Below are 17,551 nucleotides of genomic sequence, written 5' to 3' on the forward strand. Positions count from 1 at the left end.
ATCCGTCTCGATATCCACCCGCGACGCCATTGGCGTGGACGTGACCGGATTGAATGGCAGCATCTGCAGATCAAATTTCAATAGTATCGCTGTCAAGTGGAATAACCTGGACATCCTAGAGCACACTATGCATGATAGACGTTAGGGCCGTGCCACTGCACGTTGGACACAACAATGGCCTGTTGTAGCGCGCAACGGGCTTATTCGTCGGCTCATAACGGCCAGAGCAAGGCAGAGAAAGAGGAAGAAAAAACGCATCGGACGAGTTGATGCGGGTCAGGGTTAGGTCACCACAGTCTCATTGGCTTTTGCCTTTGTGATCGGACGTGCTTCTCCGTAAATTCTTCCCTCGGCCGTCCATCGGCTCAGCCCCGTCTTTCTGTCTTTCACACCGTCACGATGGATCTTGGAGACTAGACTATCTTTGCCCCCCTGATCCAGGAACAGGTATCGGATCTGCGAACTGGACACCTGAGATTGCAACTTATTTCCTTACTTCTTTGCCCCTCCGGACCAATCTTGTTTCTCTCCCATTCTTTTTTTCCCTCTTCTCCCCCTCCTTTGTCTCCAATGGGCATATATCGTGAAGGCAAATTTGGGCTCACATGAGCACGTGAGCATCTCAATGCTATCGTCAGTTCATAGGTCACTACTCTCTTTCGACTCTATCCATTCAACCCCCATAAGGTTTTGATCCGCCACCTGTTGGACTCTGACCACCCCCCGCTCCCTATTTACTCCTTACCTTTTCTCGATTCTCAAAGCCTCCCTACCTAGCTTTCTTGTCGGAAGGATACCTCCTGTCAGCAGCCAGAAAGCGCATTACACACAATTCACGGGATTACCTTCTCGCAATTTAGGGACTCAGCATTGCCATGCAGATAGCCTCGCGCCCCTACGGCTAATTGAATATGGTGGCTCTGAAACGGTTCTTCCATGCGGATAAAGGCATATCAATATGTTCTACAGGGGAGCGGGATGTTGGGCCCGAGAGCCCGCTAGCATGCAACCAGTTTCAACCGTTGGCCTACAAGACTCCGCAACCCATGGAAGCAAGAAGTGATTTTCAACAGATTGAAAAACAGTTCGAAGTTCTACATGAACAGTTCCAGACGCGGCCAATGTCCCCAACGAGACTGCCAACAGCCTCTTCTCGCTCATCAACTCGTCCTACGGAACGGACACCCCGTCATGTCGATCTTCTCGATGCCTTGTTCTCTTCCCATCGGTATCAGATGCAGCCTGCCAAGAATATGTCTCCGATCACCCCCTACAACGAAGACATTGCCGAACGAAACATGACCCGTTTCCTTCAAAAGCCGCCCCGCAAAAAGAATCTATACTCGCGGTTATTATCCGTCCTACATCAAGAAGATGCGTCCGACAGGAACCTTACCAAGGGACGGCACCATACCAGTCCATTGTCTCGCAGTAAAAGCTCTCAAACACAGAGCCGTAACCTACAGACTAGCCACTCGAGCCATCTCGTAACAGAGACGAACAGTCGGCGGCGTTCTCGAACAAGGGAAGGCCAAACAACCAACCAAGATACCCAATCCAATCACCCCAACGTCCTTGTCTCGGAAAAAAGAGCAAATGCAAGGGACACAGGCGTCGGGAGACCCCCACTTCGGCCTCAAAAGTCAGCGCCAAATCTATCAGCTCCAGATACTGCTTCTATACAAAATCCTCATCCGAGCTCTGGGGCGGGCTTGCTTGGTGTTCCTGCGCCCTATAAACGGGGCAGCACGTGGAGCATCATGCCTTTCCCGGACAGTCCAACATTGCCTATCGAGGCGAGGCGTGGTGCGAGCATGAAACAAAGCAAACCTACGCGGGAAGCATCATCCAAATCGGATCCCAACCCGGAAGCTCAGGCGAGGTCGCGCAATCGCGCGCCATCATTTTCCACAAGGCCCGGTGTAAAGAAGAACGTTCGGGATCTTTCTATCGATACGGAATTGGCCTCGCAAAAACGGTCCGTTACAAAGATAATGCACCGCTCCATACAGCCGCCGACGCCGAGCTCCTTGGAAGCGAAGCAAAACCCTAGCATTGCAGAGATTATGAACAGCCCTCTGCTAGCAGCAACTCCAACACCAATCTCCGCTTTACCATCTGCTAACCAAAAGGTTGCGGAGATCATGGACATGTTCAAACAAGCGTACACCTCTACCCACGCCATCACGCCACACCCTACCTTCGAAACCCTGCAGGATGCTATCGTCCGGGAGATCAACTCCCACGAAGCCTTTCGTCGTGTGCCTGTTCCAGAACCTGGTCCTCCTTTTACTCCCTCTCCATCTCAGGACTCGTTCAACAGAAGCTTCAGCAGCGGAGGGTCCTCCCAATCGAGTATGGACAGGGCTTATTCGCTAAAAGACAGCCAACTCTCAAAGTTGATCCAAAAGAGTTCCTTCAAGAAACACCGAAGAGGGTCGGAGCTACACCAGAGTATCTCCACAAGCGTCCCCTCGCTTATGTCCGGACGAACCTCTGAGTCTAGCAGTCGACGCAGACACACCGATGCTCCTCCTCCGTCTCCGGGATTCTTCGACACATTAGACCCTAAACGTCAGGGTATTAGCGCCAAGCAGTCCGAAGAGCAAATAACCTACATGGACTTGCTGCACCGAACACAGAAGCCACCTACTGGGACCCGGTCTCGGAAAGCCTCAGGAGCGAGTCGCAACCTTGGACAGGCCCAACAACCCATAGGCTCTATGTCCAACGGCATGTCCGAAACCTTGCATAAAACCCCTTCCGTCTTTTACATGCGCGCGCAAACCTCACCCTCTCTATACGGCAACCGCCCCAGACTCCCAGTCGACGATAGCGATGACGAAGAAGTCATCCAGTTACCCAGTATCGAAAGCCCACAGCTTCAGATCCACGGTGTCGACGAGAACAATGTCATCTTCGTTGCCGAGAACACAACTCCGCGAACTGCATATAAGCTGATGAACTGGCCGCGCAACTCCGGTCGAAGCGTCAGCCTCAAAGGTTCTGCCACTGCAGGTTCGGAGACCAGCTCATCTACGAGATGCATACCTCTCGTTCGGAATGCGCGCTCGGTTGAGACTTACTGATCTACGGATCTACTTTATTTTGCATTCAAGAAGCCCCATTTGGACCTCTCAAAAGACCTCATTTTCATCCTCTTTCTCTCTCTTTGCATACGTGATCAATATGGTTATATTGACCATTACATCGTTGCTTCTATAGTAACCAGTCATCCTCCACAGACCTCCTTTTCCTTGTGTCTATCATCATCATCGACGCTTCCAGCGCAGCCATTCCTTCTTGAAACCTTTCACTCTTCAGAGACATCCACTCACTCACTACCAATCATTTCCATTTCCTTCTTCCATCCTTCCTACCTTCCACTCCTCCTTCGTTCACCGGGGCTTCTTGACCTTTTCCTTTTTCCTTTTTCTATTTTTTTTTTCTCTTTGTTTTTGTTATCATCTACATTGCATGCATGCATACTCTTTCGGTTTTCCTGTTATTAGCCAGCTAGCTTAGCGATTTTCGGTGACTTTTTTTTTCCATGGAATTTAGCTCTCGGGTGGTTTTATTCGTTTAACAAAGTTTTTTTTTTTAAACTTGACGTCTGTCATTCACTCATTCATTCAACTAGGTTAACTCGTATTGTAGGCCTCTTTAGATATAACCTATGTAGGAACTTATACTTGATACACACTATCGTTCAGGTGTTGCATTTCCATGTGACTCTTCTCTCCTCCCTAGGCGAATTCTCGCATCTTGTAGATATAAACAGCACAGCGGGCATATACAATGATGGTAAGAGGGGGGATCATAAGAAGGATTTAATAAGAAGAAAAGAACAGAATAAAATTCATAAGTCTCATAGCAACCATGCTAATGTAGGTAAAGTAAAATAGCTTCTCTCTCTAAATGTGGAATAGGAATAGCTAAGTCGCGTTTAGTAGGAACCTGCAGTTTATCATAATCGTTAGTAGGTGTTTTCTTTACATTCTGCGTACGCCAGTGGTAGTTGATGGAGGGATACTTACGGCCAAACATGCACCATTTCTCTGCCAGACGGTCACACTTGGGGTTGACACACTTGGTCTCGCCCTTCTTGATGCCCTCGGGCTGGTCGAAGGGGATACACAGGGACTTGGCGCCCATGCTGGGGGCCTTGGCGTCCTGGGCCAAACCGGTCTCCTCCTCGGCCTTGCGGGCGCTCATATCCTTGATCTGGTCCTCGCATTCCTCCGTGAGACAGTGGGGGATCATGCAGACGTTCTTGCTGTTCAGGGCGGGGGTGAAGTCCTCCCAGTTGGTGATGATCTTGCGGTGCGCGCTGTACTCGTTGTCGGCGCGCTTGAAGAGGTCACCCTGGATGGTCTCCAGGAGAGCCGGGACCGCGGTCGACAGCTCGGGGATCGGGACGGTCGACTTGCCGTCCTTGCCGGGGATGTCACGACGGGCGGCCGTGACGAAGTGGCCGGCGGATTCGCCGGGGCCGAACTCGATGCGCAGGGGCACACCGCGGAGCTCCCACTCGTTGAACTTCCAGCCCGGGGAGTAGCCCTCGCGCAAGTCGCTGACGGCGCGGACGCCCGCGGCGTCGAGGACCGCGACCAGGCCGTCGATCTCGGCGTACAGCTTCTGGCGCTCCTCGTCGGTCGTCTTGGCGGTGATGCCGACAGGGACGATGACGGTCTGGGTCTCGGCGACGCGGGGAGGGAGCACCAGACCACGGTTGTCACTGTGGATCATGACCATGACACCCAGGGTACGGGTCGAGAGACCCCAGGAGTTCTGCCAGACGTGGATAGGGGGCTTCTTCTCGTCACCCTTGGCGGAGGGATCCTCGACGGTGATGTTAAACATCTTGCTGAAGTTCTGACCGAGACCGTGAGAGGTACCACCCTGGATACCGCGGCCAGTGGAGGGGATGTAGCCCTCCACGGTGGTGGTGTAGGCACCACCGGCAAACTTCTCCTTCTCCGTCTTCTGGCCCTTGACCACGGGGACGGCCAGGAGCTCCTCGTAGATGCGGGCGTACAGGTCCAGGATCTGAATGACCTCCTCATGGGCAGCGTCCTGGGTCAAATGAGCAGTGTGGCCCTCCTGCCACAGGAACTCACGGGTTCTCAGGAACGGCTGGGGGTTCTTGAACTCCCACCGCACGACGGAGTTCCACTGGTTGAGCTTGAGGGGAAGGTCACGGTGACTTCTGATCCACTTGGAGTAGTATGGGTACATGACGGTTTCCGAAGTCGGACGGATGGCAATCTTCTTCTCCAGGGGGGTAGAGCCACTGTTCACAATAACCACGTTAGTACGCCATACGAATACACCATGAAGGTATATCCAGAATATGGTATCGGAGCCTTACGCGTGAGTCACCCAGGCAACTTCGGCGGCGAAGCCCTCAATGTGGTCCTTCTCTCTCTGCAGCACATCTTCCGACACAAACAGAGGGAACGAGCAGTTCTTGACACCCATCTTCTTGATGTGCGTGTTGAACCATTGCTGAATCTCCTCCCAGATCGAGAACGAGGCAGGCTAAAACTCGTAGCGTCAGTAAATGTCGATAAAAACAGAGACCCGCATCAAAGGCCACAAATCCACTGGTGCCATTTACCTTGAGAATGAAGCACCCGGAGACATCATAGTAATCCAGCATGTCACCCTTGGTCAGAACTTGCTGGTACCAGCCGGGGAAGTCCTCCTCCTTGGTCACATCAATGCCGATCAGAGCGGCACCGTCAGCCTTCTTCTTGGAGGCCTTTGCGGCAGGCTTGTTGTTCTCCTGCTTTCCCGACCCCTTGTTCGCGGCCTTACCGGCCTTGTCGGAAGCCATCTTCGCGGCTTTGGCGGCTTTCTTCGCAGCGTTCTTGGAGACCTCTCCCGCGGGGGCGTTATCAGCGGGGTTCTGAGTGCGATCAGGCAGGGTTTGGGCGTCAGAGGCCATAGAGGCGTCGGCGGTCTGGCTTGCCATTTTGACGGAGGGTCGAGTAGCAGAGAAGAAAACGAAAGCGCGAGGTCAAGGGAGAGGAAGGTGACAAGCAAACGGAGTGGAAAAGAAGAGAAGCCCCTCGTGCGGCAAAAGTGGGATGGAATCGAATTTCCCGATGGGGAAGCGCGAGAGAGGCTCACCGCCCGGCGGCGGCAGAACGGTTAGCGCCAAAACATAATTATGCTCAACTCTCTAATCGGCCAAGAACCGCCAGACTGACTGACGGACAAGAGACGAACGACCTCACGATCTTCCCTCCTCCTCTTCTTCACCTCACCAATTCATTCCTCCTCATCCCCCCCTCTCCGTCTGTTTTTTTTTAGATTATGTCAGGCATCTTCGAGGCTCCGCGCAATGCGGACACTCTCTGTGTGTTCTCCCCCCACTTACCCCCTCCTGAATGTCTCCCCCGCTGACTGAAATAATCCACGCACAGTCTTGGGTGGGCAGAAAATCACCGGCACCGATGTCCGCGAACAGAATGGTAGGTTCATGTTATGCATTCTTCGCATGCTCATACGAATGCAGTTCGCTAATATCTCTCCTTTGTCACAGTCCTGGCAACTCAGGCGATCTCAAATGTCGTGAAGAGCTCTTTCGGTCCTTCCGGCCTGGATAAGATGATGGTGGATGATATCGGTGTACGCTCTCCGTTTCGACCCCCCGCTCTTTAATCGAGCTCCCTCCTGACGAAGCTATCTGTAGGATGTCACGGTGACCAATGACGGCGCTACTATCCTCAGTCTTCTGGACATTGAGCACCCCGCTGGCAAGATCCTGGTGGATTTGGCCCAACAACAGGATAAGGAGGTGGGTCTATATCCTCAAACCACCCGGTTTCCGGCTCCGTGCTGATTCCCCTGATTAGGTCGGTGATGGCACTACGTCCGTGGTCCTGATTGCCGCCGAACTCCTCCGACGAGCGAACGAACTGATGAAGAACCGTATCCACCCGACGACCATCATCAATGGCTACAGACTGGCCCTGAGAGAGGCCGTGAAGTATATGAACGAGAACATCACCACCAAGGTCGAGACGCTGGGGAAGGATAGTCTGGTCAACATCGCCAAGACCTCCATGTCCAGTAAGATCATCGGTTCGGATGCGGACTTCTTCGCAAACATGGTTGTCGATGCGATGCTGTTGGTGAAATCGGCAAACCAGAGGGGCGAGATCAAGTATCCCGTGAAGGCCGTCAACCTGCTCAAGGCCCACGGAAAGAGCAGTACCGAATCCCTCCTCGTCAACGGTTACGCCCTCAACTGCACCGTTGCCTCCCAGGCGATGAAGACCCGGGTAACCGATGCTAAGATTGCCTGCTTGGACATGAACCTGCAAAAGGAGCGCATGAAGCTCGGCGTTCAGATCACCGTCGAGGACCCTGACCAGCTGGAGAAGATCCGTGAGCGGGAGTCCGGTATCGTCCTGGAGCGGGTTGAGATGATCCTCAAGTCGGGAGCGAATGTCGTATTCACCACCAAGGGTATCGACGACATGGTGCTGAAGACTTTCATTGAGAAGGGGGCCATGGCTGTTCGCCGCTGCAAGAAGGAGGACTTGAGACGCATTGCCAAGGCTACCGGAGCCACCCTGGTCAGCTCGCTCTCCGATCTCAACGGAGACGAGAAGTTCGAGGCCTCGTACTTGGGACATGCGGAGGAAGTTGTTCAAGAGCGGGTATCGGACGATGAGTGTATCCTCGTGAAGGGCACCAAGGTCCACACCGCGGCGTCCATTGTCCTCCGAGGACCCAACGATTTCAGCTTAGACGAGATGGAGCGTTCAGTCCACGATTCGCTGTGTGCCGTCAAGCGAACCTTGGAGAGTGGCAGCATCGTCCCCGGTGGCGGTGCCGTCGAGACGGCCCTTCACATCTATCTCGAAGAATTCGCCGTCACAGTGGTATGTCTTGCCCATATTCCCCTAATCTGGTTGACGGATGTTCTTTACTAACTTCAACAACAGGGCTCCCGCGAGCAACTTGCCATCGGCGAATTCGCCCAGTCTCTCCTCGTGGTCCCCAAGACCTTGGCCGTGAACGCCGCCAAGGACTCCTCCGAGCTGGTCGCCCAGCTCCGTGTCCGCCACGCCCTCTCCCAGCGGGTGCAGGACGGCGACGCCAACGAAGAAGAGAAGGCCATCGCCAAGAAGAAGACCTACCGCAACTACGGCCTTGATCTATCGAAGGGCCGCGTCCACGACACCCTCAAGGCAGGCGTGCTGGAACCCAGCATGGGCAAGATCAAGCAGCTCAAGAGTGCCGTCGAGGCCTGCATCTCCATCATGCGTATCGACACGATCATCAAGCTGGACCCGGAGCAGAGGCAGGATGACGGACACGGTCACTAAAGGTAGAGCAGCAGCGGGGTGAGGCTCTTCTTTTTTGTGTTGTGTTTCTTTTCAGCTATAACGACTGGTTTGGGCCTTCATGGAATTATTAGATTCGATTTGAAAGATAAAGAGAAAAGTTTAATAAGGTGTTAATGAGTCTCCAAATCTTTTACTGCCAAAGCAAAAAAAAATACTAATGTGCACCGCACCGTACATTTGTTAGAAAGTACTCAGTTAATAGCTTTGAACATGGTTTTCCCAACGATGTTTGCTCAATTACTCAGGTCTTTATATAGTCCTACTGGTGATCTGAATTGAACCTGTCCTCGATGATCTTAGGAAAAACCAACATTCGCCGAAGACACTGTGGGCAGGTCCCCTATTACCCCCCAACCTCACCCGTAGTCTCTTCTCAATCCACTCTCACAGCTGCTACAAAGCATCTAACAAGCTCACCAGCTCTGGTAACACCCCCCTACTCAGCATCCTAGATATTACACTTCCATCTCAACCAGCAGTGCGAGTAGAGCCGACTACAACAAAGACTATAGGATGAAAATATCAAAATGAAACATGCCACCCCGGCACCGATTATTTCTCGCGCTATGCAACCTATGTATATGATATGGTATGCCTGGTAGGTATCAAAGTCAAGCAGTTAAAAAGTAGAAAAAAACCGCAGCCCTAACGGGCCCATAATGAAAAACGCCCGCTAATTCAAAAAGTAATATCCGTGCCGTGGCGCCCACAATGCCTTCCATGCAAGAAAAAAAATAAACAGTAATAAGAATCGATCAGACAAGCATCGATGTGAGGAAGAAGTCTCCTAGCGACTTATTCCTCGTCATCATCGTATGAGTCTTTGGTATCGGCCCACCCGCACTTCCATCTCCGTCCGTCTGCTTCTCCGCCTGTGCGTAGGTCTCGCGCCTCGGGCCCCTCGCGCCAGCATCGGGCGCTGTAGTCGTCGCTGACGGTGACTAGTTCGCCGTCGGCGGTCCACGATACGGCTGAGACTTCTTTTTTGTGGCCTTCGACTAAGGGAGTCCCGGATTGGTAGATTGGGACGGTGTCTTCCAGCCGTCCGGACAAGCCAACGCCTGAGTTTGTACGGCGGAGGCCAGAGCGGGTGGAGGGAAACGGCATTTGGGGAAGCGGGTCCTCTCCGTCCGTGGTGGGCGGCTTCTGGGGTGACGAATGGTGGAACCTCTCATCGGTGGGGAATAGTACGGGGCAGTGGTCACTGCTTCCGACAGCAAGCATCTCGGGCTTGTCTCCAGAGGCTTTGCGGACCGCGGTCTTTACATAGAATGATGCGACCTGCAGTCGTGGGTGGCGGAACCCGTATAAGGGGCCAAGGCCTTCTTTGTCAGAGCCTCCTGAGCGCCGGGGTCGGCTGTTGTTCAATGAAAGCTCTGGGGCATGTCCGAGGATGAGGTGTGACGTGGAGTAAGCGTAGACGGTTCCGTCTCGACATAACGTGTAGAGCCGTGAGCCATCCCCACCGAGTGTCATTGAGGTAAGTCCAAATCGTCGATACTTGATGTGGCTGTCCGGCTCCCGCGTAGTAGAAAGCGGGAGGACGGGACGGCCACGACGGTTGTGATGTGCCGATCTGAGATCCCATAATCTGACACAGGCATTGGCTTCCGACGCCGTGACAAAAAGGTTCTCGCGGCCGGGGTGCAGGAAAGCCAAGGAGGTCACGGTAATGTCTGAGCGGCCAATCTGAGGCTCTGCTTTATCCGACACGGATGCCTGCGGCATCCACGCATGCGCCCCATGAATGGTGTTCAAGACCTGGGGGTAGGTCATTTTTGATGTAGATGGGGCAGCCGGGTAATCAGCCTCCGATTCGAGGGAACATCGAACCTGCAAAGACGGTCTTTCAAACCCTTTGCAACGGAGATCCCAAATGTTAACATTGCCATCACGGCTACAGGTCGCGAGAACCTTGTTGTTGGCGGCTGGCTGGAACTGCACTCGCTTTACCGAAGACGTATGATTCGATAAGCAATAAATCGGGGTTTGAGTGGCCATGTCAATGACCAGAGCTGTCTGGTCTCCCGAAGCCGTTGCCAAAAGCATATCATCAGATGAGAACTCCAGATCCATTATCGCATTCATATGGGGCCGGAAAGAGAGATAGGCTTTGGAGAATCCGGTTTTGTCGTCCTTGGCGGAGTCCACAAGTCGAATCCCTCCTTCTTCATCGCCTATCGCGACAAGACTATTGGCTGGCTTTAAGTCAGCACAATACGTTTCCACTATCAATTAGACCAGTTTGACTCACTATTGCAGGACGCAGTGCAAAACGGCAGGGCAAGGCGGTCCCCCGTGGAACTGGCACAGGCATAGCTATCGGACGGTTGGGAGTAGAAATTTGAAGTTAAATCCTGCCAGCCTAAACAACGTTTCGAATGGTTAGACAAGAAAGAGAGCAAGCACAACACGTGGTAACAAACCGGCTCCGGAATTGGATCGTAGAGTCACTCGGTTCGCCTGGGATCCGTGCACACTTCTCATGTACAGTCCGCCCGAGGTCTGCAATGCCTTGGAACGACGGACCAGTTGGACGGGCCGTTGCGGTTTTGCGACAGCGAGCGACTTCGGTTCAACGGCGTGGGTGTCAGCGGGGACATCGAAGTCCTTAATGGCGACTTCCACCTCTTCATCATCCTGCACCGGAGTCCTCGCACGGACTTTCCTCAGCGGTGAGGATTGAAGAGAACCAATGGACGAGAATGAGAATTTCCTCTTCCTCGTCGGTGTCCGCAGAAGTTCTGCCGGGTCAGGCCGAGATCCAACGGCCTTCAGTGTCTTCGTGAAAGCCGGACCCAAGCGGTTGACGGCCGGTGAACTCAGTGCCTTCAAGGCCTGACGGCTCGTCCTCACATTCCCAGAATTGTTTCCGCCATTGAGCATCGAACGAGGCGTAAAAAATCTTCTAAACGAGCGAGGCGTCACCGGGGGAGGTTTCTTCGGTTTGCGGCGGATTCCAGCATCGGATGCTATAGACGGAGGGGAGGAAGGGATCTCTTGGAAGGACGTTGGGGGGAAGACCGGCTCCGATCGAGGTACTTGGGGAAGGTCAAGACTGCCATCCATTGTGCCGCAAAGACCAATGGAAACACAAAGTCATTCTACCAAAACACGGGGAAGAGAGAGAAGGAAAGGGAAGGGAAGAGGAGAGAGAGAGAGAGAGATGGGGCTAGAGAGAAGGCCGGTGGAGCCAGTAGGGCCGCAGGGCGAAGAAATGCAGGTTCGAAATCTCCTGGTCGCGCGACGTGCACTTTTCGTGACGCGGATGGGCTTGAATAGGCAGGCGGTGAGCCATATTAATTAAGCTCCATGAGTTGGCTCAATCAGGAAGGCGGTCAGAGTGGAGAGCGGAGTTTTCCCATTCTGCTCATCAAATTTTATTTTTTTAGTCTAAGGGCCCGCCGAAATTTTTGTCCGGACGGAATCTCAAGCTCTGAAAAAAGCAGCTCCACGAGTCTGCGCTTGAGCCTCATTCACTTTGCCATTTCCACAATGGCTCCTATCAAGCGCAAGGGCAATGTGGCTGAGGAGGCGACTGCTCGTCAGCCCCAGAAACGTGTGCGTGTCGGAGAGGAAGACCGCCAAAACGAAAAGAAATCAAAATCAGATGCCTCTGCGGAGAAGTCGACTGCCGCTCCCAAAGCCTCTGAGCTCACAGTGCTGCGCGATGATGAGCCCTCTTTCCCTCGTGGTGGAGGGAGCGTGTTGACGCCGCTGGAGCGGAAACAGATCCAGATTCAAGCAACAAAGGATGTACTATTCGAACAAAAAGGCCCGAAGGGCTCTTCCGCCAATGTGGAAGCAGATGACGACGAGGATGAAGAGATGGACGACGCCGATGATACCACTGCGAAGAAATCTCGGAAGCGGAAAACGAAGGGCCAGAAGCGCGCGGAGAAGGATCACCAGGAGGAGCAAACGGTGCGGATCGAAGGTCTCAACTTCAAGGTATGTCTGCGCCGCGGCATTTATACCCCCCACATCCAAGTCCACTTACTTATGAAATCAGCGGCTTGTTCCGGGATCCATGGTACTAGGTCAGGTTGCAAGCATCAATGCTCACGATATCGGTCTTTCCTTGCCCAATAACCTCACGGGCTACGTCCCTTTGACCGCCGTCTCGCGAAAGCTCGAGGAGAAGGTTGAGGCACTCTTGAAAGAGGAGGACAGCGACGAGGAGGATGAGGACGATGACGAAGATTCCTTGGACCTACACAAGTACTTCTATCTCGGCCAGTACTTGCGTGCATACGTCGTCTCGGTTGGGAATAAGGACGCCTCTAGCTCCAAGGGCAAGAAGCGCATCGAGCTTACGGTGGACCCAAGGAAAGCTAACCACGGCCTTCTCAAGTCGGATCTGGTCACAAATTCAGCTGTCCAGGCGTCCGTTGTGAGTGTCGAAGATCACGGCCTGGTCATGGACCTGGGCATTGAAGGCGCCGACATCAAGGGCTTCGTTTCCTCCAAGGAAATCGATCCTAAGACCGACTATTCCAGCATCAAAGAAGGCGCCGTATTCCTGTGCATGATCACTGGACAGAACACCAGTGGCAGTGTGGTCAAGCTGTCCGCCAACCTTCAGTCCTCCGGTTCTATCAAGAAGTCGCACTATCTCGAGTCAGCCCCGACTATCAACTCTTTCATCCCGGGTACCGCCGCTGAAATTCTCCTGACGGAGGTCACCCCGAACGGATTGATCGGAAAGATCATGGGCATGCTGGATACCACAGTCGACCTTGTGCAATCTGGCGGTAATTCCAAAAAGGACGATCTCACCACGAAGTTCAAGATTGGCGCCAAGATCAAGGGTCGTCTCGTCTGCACCTTTCCCTCTTCCGAGCCCTACAAGGTGGGCTTTTCCATCCTCGACCACGTCCTCAAATTTTCCTCGGAACGTTCGGGCCCTGGCTCTTCCGACGATGCACCAGCCATCTCCGCAGTGGTGCCAGAGGCCAATATCATCAAGGTCGACCCGGGCCTGGGCGTCTACGTCCAGATTGGATCGACAAAGCATATTGGATTTGTCCATGTGTCCAGATTAGCCGATGGGAACGTTGAAAACATCTCGCCTGACCATGGACCTTTCCAACTTGATACTACCCATGAGGCGAGGGTCGTCGGCTACAGCACGCTTGATAACCTGTATCTGCTTTCGTTTGAGAGGAAGATCATCGATCAGCCTTTCCTCCGTATCGAGGATGTGACCGTCGGCGCTGTGGTCAAAGGAACGGTTGAGAAGCTCCTGATCGGTTCTACTGGTGTTGATGGTCTCATTGTCTCATTGGCGGACGGTATCACCGGTCTCGTTCCGTCGATGCACTTTGCGGATGCACCTCTCCAATTCCCTGAGAAGAAATTCCGCGAGGGCATGACTGTTTCCGTCAGAATCTTGTCGGTCAATCTCGAGAAGCGTCAAATCCGGCTGACCCTGAAGAAGAGTCTGCTGAACAGTGAATCTGCTATCTGGAAGAACTACGACGACATTGTGCCTGGGTCGTTGTCCCCTGGTACCATCGTCAACCTCCAGCCTCACGGTGCCGTGGTGCAGTTCTACGGTTCCGTTCGGGGCTTCCTTCCTGTGTCGGAGATGAGTGAGGCCTTCATCAAGGATCCTTCGCAACACTTCAGACTCGGCCAGGTGGTTAGTGTCCATGCTCTGAGTGTGGACCCAGTCGTTGGAAAGTTGGCAGTGTCTTGCAAGGATCCTTCCACCTTCACCGAAAGCTACAAGAAAGCTTTCGAACAGATCCATCCTAAACTGCTCGTCACGGGCACGGTCTTTGAGAAGTCAAGCGATGACTTGCTTCTCAAGCTGGACGACTTTGGACTTGTCGGTCGGTTGAATCTCGAGCATGTCGCCGACGGTTCTCTCAACAAACAGGTCTCGACTCTCTCCAAGATTCGGGTTGGCCAAAAGCTCAATGATCTCCTTGTCCTCGATATCCAGCGCTCTCGTCGGCTCATCAAGGTCTCGGCGAGGGCTAGTCTGAAGAAGGCTGCCAAGCAGGGCCACCTACCAGAGGCGTTCGAGGATTTCCAGGAGGGCGCTCAGGTCACCGGTTTCGTCCGTAACATCACTCCTGATGGCGTGTTTGTTGAGTTCCTGGGCGGCGTCATCGGCTTGGTTCCCAAGCGATTGGTCGGTGCTGAGAATACCAACAAGCCAGGATTCGGCCTTGAAAAATCTCAGACTGTCATGGCTACGGTCCATTCGATCGATCTCGACTTCCGGAGATTCATCCTAAGCATGGACCCTGCCGAGCCGACCCGCGCTGGCATCCAGAAGAAAGCCCCCAAATCTTCTACTAAAGCCAAGGATACCCCGACCGATGAGACTGTTGCCAATGCTGTTGATGAGAGCATCAGCACCATGTCCGAACTCGCCTTCGGGAGGGTTGTCAAATGCAAGGTTGTTTCCGTCAAGGCCACCCAGGTCAACGTCCAACTCGCAGATAATGTCCAGGGCCGCATCGACATGTCCGAGGTTTTCGACAAGCTGGAGGACATCAAGGACCGGAAGCAGCCCTTGCGATTCTTCCGACCCAAGGATGTCATTTCGGCGCGTATTCTGGGAATTCACGACGCTCGCAACCACAAGTTCCTGCCCATCAGTCACCGTACGGGGAAGTTCCCCGTTTTCGAGCTTTCCATCAAGCCAAGCTTCCTGAAGGCCGCCAATCCTAAAATGCTCAACCTGGAGGAGGTACCTGTGGGCTCGTCCCAGCTGGGTTTCATCAATAACATCGCCGATGACTGCTTCTGGGTCAATCTGTCGCCGAACGTTCGGGGCAGGCTGCGCTTCATGGATGCATCCGACGACTTGTCGCTGTTGACTAACATCGAAAAGCATTTCCCTATTGGATCTGCTTTGAAGGTCAACGTCATCTCCGTTGACACTGCTCATGGTCGACTTGATTTCTCGGCCAAGCATCGCTCGGATAAACTTACGTTTGCCGATATCGCTCCGGGCATGGTGCTGGCTGGCAGAGTTACGAAAGTCACTGAGCGTCAACTCATCATGCAACTTTCCGAGTCGATTGTCGGTGCAGTCGATCTCATCGACCTGGCGGACGACTACAGCAAGGCCAACCCGACGATCTATCAGAAGAATGAGGTTCTGCGTGCGTGCGTCATCAGCGTTGATAAGTCCAACAAGAAGATCTCTCTTTCCCTTCGGCCATCTAAGGTTCTGAGCTCGTCGCTTTCCGTGCAAGATAAAGAAATCACATCGATCAAGCAGCTCAAGGTAAACGACGTCGTTCGCGGATTCGTGCGGAGAGTTGCCGATAACGGTCTCTTCGTTACCGTGGGCCACGGCGTTACCGCTTACGTTCGTGTCTCTGACCTTTCGGACTCCTACCTCAAGGAATGGAAGGACTCTTTCCAGGCTGATCAGCTGGTGAAGGGCCGCGTCACTGTTGCCAACGCCGAGCAAGGAAAACTGCAGATGAGCCTTAAGGAGTCCGTCTTGGATCCCAACTACAAGGCTCCTGTTACTCTCCATGACCTCAAGCCTGGTCAGATCGTCACCGGCAAGGTCCGCAAGGTGGAAGAGTTCGGTGCGTTCATTGTCGTCGACCGCTCTGCGAACATCAGCGGTCTTTGCCATCGTACCGAGATGGCTGAAAACCGTGTTGATGATGCCCGGACCGTGTACGAGGAGGGCGATGCCGTTAAGGCCAAGATTCTCAAGATCGATCGTGCTCAAGGAAAGATCTCTTTCGGACTCAAGGCTGCTTACTTCGAGGATGAGGACAGCGATGCCAGTGAGTCTGAGGGCTCGGGTGGTGTCGACATCGATGACAGTGAGGTTGATGACGATGATGAAGATGACGATGATGAGGAGGAGGATAGCGACATCGCTATGGGAGGAATCGAGCTCGAAAGCGAGAGCGAGAGCGGCGACGAAGCGAGCGACGATGAAGAGATGGCCACTGCTCCCCGAACCCGCGAAGGCGGGCTCGGTGACAGCGGATTCGACTGGAACGGGGACATCAACGGCAACGACGATGAAGCCGCCCGGTCCGATTCCGATGACGAGGAGTCGCGCAAGAAGCGCAAGAAGCACCGCAAGCCCGAAATCCAAGTCGACCGTACCGGTGAGTTGGACGCCAATGGGCCGCAGTCCGTCGCGGACTACGAGCGACTCTTGCTTGGAGAGCCTGACTCTTCCCTCCTCTGGCTTCAGTACATGGCCTTCCAGCTGGAGCTGGGTGAGGTCGAAAAGGCCAGGGAGATTGCAGAGCGTGCGCTCCGCACCATTGCCATCGGGCAGGATGTCGAGAAGCTGAATATCTGGGTGGCGTTGCTCAACCTGGAGAACACGTACGGCAATGACGACTCCTTGGAGGAGATCTTCAAGCGCGCCTGTCAATACAACGACACCCAGGAGGTCTACGAGCGGATGCTCAGTATCTACATTCAATCTGGGAAGAACAAGGTATGTTGCTACCATGGGGGTTACATTGTGTCACGTCTTGCTAACAACTTCTGTCAACAGAACGCGAACGATCTCTTCTACGCCGCCATGAAGAAGAAGATCTTCAACTCGACCAAGTTCTTCATCAACTACGCCACCTTCCTGTTCGACAACATGGCGGCGCCCGACCGTGCCCGTGCTCTCCTGCCCCGCGCTCTCCAGTCCATGCCCAAGCACACCCACGTGGAACTGACCTCCAAGTTCGGCCAGCTGGAGTTCCGCTCGGAGCACGGAGACGTCGAACGCGGCCGCACCGTGTTCGAAGGACTCCTCTCGTCCTTCCCCAAGCGCCTCGATCTCTGGAACGTCCTTCTCGACCTGGAAATCAAGGCCGGCGACGCGGAGCAAGTGCGCCGCCTGTTCGAGCGCGTCCTTGGTATCCGGGACGTCAAGAAGGGCGGTGCCTCCGTGGGAGAGGCCAAGAAAGTCCGGCCCAAGCAGGCGAAGGCCCTCTTCAAGAAGTGGCTCGCTTTCGAGGAGAAGAGTGGCACTGAGAAGACGGTTGAGGCTACCAAGGCCAAGGCTGCGGACTACGTCAAGTCCCTGCAGCAGGAGGAGTAGACTTGGGTCGCTAGAATTGTTGGGTTTTTATAGCAAGTTATTTTTGGGATATCGGTAGAGTTACTGTACATAAAAAGCCATGGCAGGTTGCATATAATTTCTTTGTACCGTACACTTGTATACTACTTGGCTAGATGTATGC

The 17,551-nt window shown here is 53.7% G+C and overlaps 5 protein-coding genes across 5 annotated transcripts; 3 read left to right on the forward strand and 2 right to left on the reverse strand.

Moving 5' to 3' along the window:
* Nucleotides 1–911: 911 nt before the first annotated feature.
* P168DRAFT_295957 (uncharacterized protein) lies at nt 912–3,089 on the forward strand (the record flags this gene model as incomplete). The annotated part of the gene is made up of 1 exon (XM_024838082.1): nt 912–3,089. The coding sequence occupies one exon, from the start codon at nt 912–914 to the stop codon at nt 3,087–3,089; it is 2,178 nt and encodes a 725-aa protein (XP_024694106.1).
* A 721-nt stretch (nt 3,090–3,810) lies between these two features.
* P168DRAFT_250229 (proline--tRNA ligase) lies at nt 3,811–6,067 on the reverse strand. Its single transcript, XM_024834206.1, has 4 exons — nt 5,621–6,067; nt 5,372–5,541; nt 4,038–5,293; nt 3,811–3,957 (listed from the first exon to the last, which is right to left on the reverse strand). The coding sequence occupies exons 1-4, from the start codon at nt 5,975–5,977 to the stop codon at nt 3,947–3,949; spliced, it is 1,794 nt and encodes a 597-aa protein (XP_024694107.1). The 5' UTR covers nt 5,978–6,067; the 3' UTR covers nt 3,811–3,946.
* Nucleotides 6,068–6,218: 151 nt separating this feature from the next.
* P168DRAFT_250230 (chaperonin-containing T-complex alpha subunit TCP1) lies at nt 6,219–8,497 on the forward strand. Its single transcript, XM_024834207.1, has 6 exons — nt 6,219–6,364; nt 6,432–6,479; nt 6,551–6,636; nt 6,701–6,805; nt 6,864–7,898; nt 7,962–8,497. The coding sequence occupies exons 1-6, from the start codon at nt 6,322–6,324 to the stop codon at nt 8,343–8,345; spliced, it is 1,701 nt and encodes a 566-aa protein (XP_024694108.1). The 5' UTR covers nt 6,219–6,321; the 3' UTR covers nt 8,346–8,497.
* Nucleotides 8,498–8,889: 392 nt separating this feature from the next.
* Nucleotides 8,890–11,549, reverse strand: P168DRAFT_303305 (WD40 repeat domain-containing protein). Its single transcript, XM_024838738.1, has 3 exons — nt 10,793–11,549; nt 10,621–10,731; nt 8,890–10,564 (listed from the first exon to the last, which is right to left on the reverse strand). The coding sequence occupies exons 1-3, from the start codon at nt 11,433–11,435 to the stop codon at nt 9,162–9,164; spliced, it is 2,157 nt and encodes a 718-aa protein (XP_024694109.1). The 5' UTR covers nt 11,436–11,549; the 3' UTR covers nt 8,890–9,161.
* Nucleotides 11,550–11,786: 237 nt separating this feature from the next.
* On the forward strand, nt 11,787–17,495 carry P168DRAFT_266081 (putative rRNA biogenesis protein RRP5). The gene is made up of 3 exons (XM_024834946.1): nt 11,787–12,317; nt 12,379–16,809; nt 16,870–17,495. The coding sequence occupies exons 1-3, from the start codon at nt 11,862–11,864 to the stop codon at nt 17,407–17,409; spliced, it is 5,427 nt and encodes a 1,808-aa protein (XP_024694110.1). The 5' UTR covers nt 11,787–11,861; the 3' UTR covers nt 17,410–17,495.
* Nucleotides 17,496–17,551: the final 56 nt, after the last annotated feature.

Source organism: Aspergillus campestris (assembly GCF_002847485.1).
Source record: "Aspergillus campestris IBT 28561 chromosome Unknown P168scaffold_4, whole genome shotgun sequence".
NCBI classification, from domain to species: Eukaryota; Fungi; Ascomycota; class Eurotiomycetes; order Eurotiales; family Aspergillaceae; genus Aspergillus; species Aspergillus campestris.